Here is a 2,877-nt window from a genome sequence, read left to right as displayed (position 1 = left end):
AATGTACAGTCAATATTGTTTTTAGGTAATTTCATACTTGAAAGCTACCACTATCATGAAAGGATTGTTAGTGAATACCTCAAACATATGAAACTTATAACACGTGTAAATTTGGCCTTCGAAAATGTTAAGATAGCCTGTTTTTGATAATTGGGCCAATTTGTTCCATGTGAGAGAAATATCTTGGTTTATATATTGACAGTGAGGGTACTCAATCGCAATGGAGACGGAGTTCCCTCACCACCAATATAATGATCCACAAGAAAAATGTAACTGCAGGTGGACTTTACATTTGGCCACAGTGGAGACTTCTCTGCTTGTGATGTGATCAAACTTCTCCAACAGCCCTGGGGTGTAAGGGCAGTCAGAGCAATAGCTACACTTCCGCCCACTCAATTTAGATGTACGGACATGTACTCATTTTTTACATTTCCTTATTTTCAAGTTCAACCTGGTGCTAATTAGAAGTAGAACCAACATAATGCACCCCTCTCCATGTGAGAAACGTGCCATGGCGCGTGAAGCATTATTTTTTTTATTTTTTATGATACTGTTGGCTGCATCAGGGCTGTGTCATTACGACGGGCCCTGCAGCAAAAAGTTAAATGCAGGGGGCCCGATTCACAGAACTAATTTAAGACAAAATCCTAAACTTACTACCATTTTGGTATTCACAGAAGGCACTTACTCATTTTGGTATTCACAGAAGGCACTTACTCATTTTGGTATTCACAGAAGGCACTTATTCATTTCGGTATTTAGGAGTCCGAAAGTTAGGAGTCCTAATTTTACTACTACTAAATTGAGAAAAATCCTAACTTTAAGACTTTCGGTATTCACAGAAGGCATTTAGGAATCCTAAAGTTAGGACTCCTAACTTCTGTGAATACCGAAATGAGTAGGTGTCTTCTGTGAATACCAAAAGGAGTAAGTGCCTTCTGTGAATACGAAAATGGTAGTAAGTTTAGGATTTTGTCTTAAGTTAGTTCTGTGAATCGGGCCCATTGACAGGAACCTCCATGGCTGCGATTCTTGCCGATTTCTTTATAAATGATTGCCTCCTTGGTGGTCATTTTACATTTTGTGGAGTGTCTCTCCATCGTGGGGACAGAGTAATTTATTTCATCCCCATAGGGGGAATAGCCGTCTGCCCGCCTGAATATCAAAAAGGCCCTTGGTGTTTATTGTATGCATAAGCTTAAATAATACATAGGTACCTTTGAAAAGAGCATTACAATAAACGTCAAAGTAAAAAGTATATATGCAAGCTCACAATTCCTTTAGTAGCTTTGACAGTTTTGGAAATGTCACATATATCTCGCATTCCAATACTTACTGAATTGATCATTTTGCCAATAGTTAAATTCATATCAATTGTCCATTTATTTACAGGGAGTCTACAGATAAAGACCTTGTTGCATTGCTAGATAAATGAATACATCAAATATGAGCTCATCTGCAGGTTTCCTAATCATCGGATTTTCGGATTTTCCACATTTGCGAATTCCACTCTTTGTTGCCCTTTTATTGGTTTACTTCATGACTGTAATAGGAAACCTTTTGATCCTGACAATAATTCACTCAAACTCAATTCTACATACAGCTATGTATTTTTTCCTTACTCATTTGTCATTTGTTGACATCAGTTTCACGTCAGTCATAGTTCCACAACTGTTGGTCCATTTCTTTTCAAAGGGCATTGAGGTTTCTCTCAACAAATGCCTCCTGCAGCTGTACTTTTTCATGTCCTTGGCATGTGTAGAACTCCTTCTCTTGAACGTCATGGCTTATGATCGTTATGTGGCCATCTGTGATCCCCTCCGCTACATGGCCGTCATGAATAAGGCCACGTGCTTGAAGTTAGCTACTGGAAGCTGGACAGCAGGACTTCTTCTTGGAATACCACATAATATTCTAATATCAAGGTTCTCCTTCTGTGAGTCCCACATCATTAACCACATTTTCTGTGATATGACAGCACTGTTGAAGATTTCTTGCAGCAGCACTAGCATCACTGAGACTCTCAACTACCTGGAGGGTTCATTAGTGACAATGCCCTCCTTTATTATTATCATTATGTCTTATTGCAAAATTGCTTCTTCCATTCTGAAAATCAAGTCCAAGACTGGAAAGGAAAAAGCTTTCTCCACATGTGCCTCGCACATGAGTGTGGTTGTTTTATTCTATATGTCTATCTTGTCTACGTATGCACGACCAAAATCAACATATTCAATGATAGAAACCAAGATAATGTCTTTGTCATATGTTGCTGTTACACCCCTATGTAACCCCATTATATACAGTCTGAAAAATGCTGAATTTAAAAATGCCTTGAAGAAGGCAAAGAATATAGCATGATTCTTAAGCCGAGAGAAAAGTGCATGATTTGAATGGTTACAAAGCTAATTCAAATGCCCAAGTATGTTTAATTTCTTTTGCAGTACTGTTTTGTATATTGTTTGCCATATTTAATGTATCACACAATGTGGGCAGTGTTTTTTTTAGCATTACAATTCTGTTATGAAGAACTAATTGTTTACAGAAATAAGTTGTAAATATCTTTGCCCAGGCCAGGGATTAGATAAAGTAACAAAGCATTCTATCTGACCCATTGACACAAATAATTTGGAACAAAAGTTGGGAATTATTCTGCATTTTACATGTTCGTTTTTGCAGGTAGTACATTATTTGATTGTGAAATGAAAATATTTTTGAAAAGTACACCGTTCTACGTACACCTCCTTTAATCATCACATAACATTTTCACCGTTTTTTCATAGTTTGTCATTTTATTTTTTTTTAATTCTGTGATGAGAAACCTTCTTGGGCCTGATCGTTCAACATGAGGATGGAAAAGATATGTTTGAACATGATCTG

The 2,877-nt window shown here is 37.3% G+C and overlaps 1 protein-coding gene across 1 annotated transcript; it reads left to right on the top strand.

Annotated features, from left to right (window-relative positions):
* The first annotated feature begins 1,431 nt into the window (after positions 1-1,431).
* On the top strand, positions 1,432-2,358 carry LOC147700802 (olfactory receptor 1L4-like). Its single transcript, XM_086928495.1, has one exon. It carries the CDS (start codon positions 1,432-1,434, stop codon positions 2,356-2,358), a length of 927 nt encoding a protein of 308 aa, XP_086784621.1.
* Positions 2,359-2,877: the final 519 nt, after the last annotated feature.

This window comes from Lissotriton vulgaris, chromosome 7, assembly GCF_964263255.1.
Source record: "Lissotriton vulgaris chromosome 7, aLisVul1.2, whole genome shotgun sequence".
Taxonomy (NCBI): domain Eukaryota; kingdom Metazoa; phylum Chordata; class Amphibia; order Caudata; family Salamandridae; genus Lissotriton; species Lissotriton vulgaris.
Note: the sequence above shows the minus strand (reverse complement) of the source record. Positions and strands in the feature narration are given on the sequence as shown.

Bases quoted from the DNA above. Each gene is read 5' to 3' on its own strand.
- LOC147700802 (XM_086928495.1), top strand. From the start codon at position 1,432: ATGAATACATCAAATATGAGCTCATCTGCAGGTTTCCTAATCATCGGA.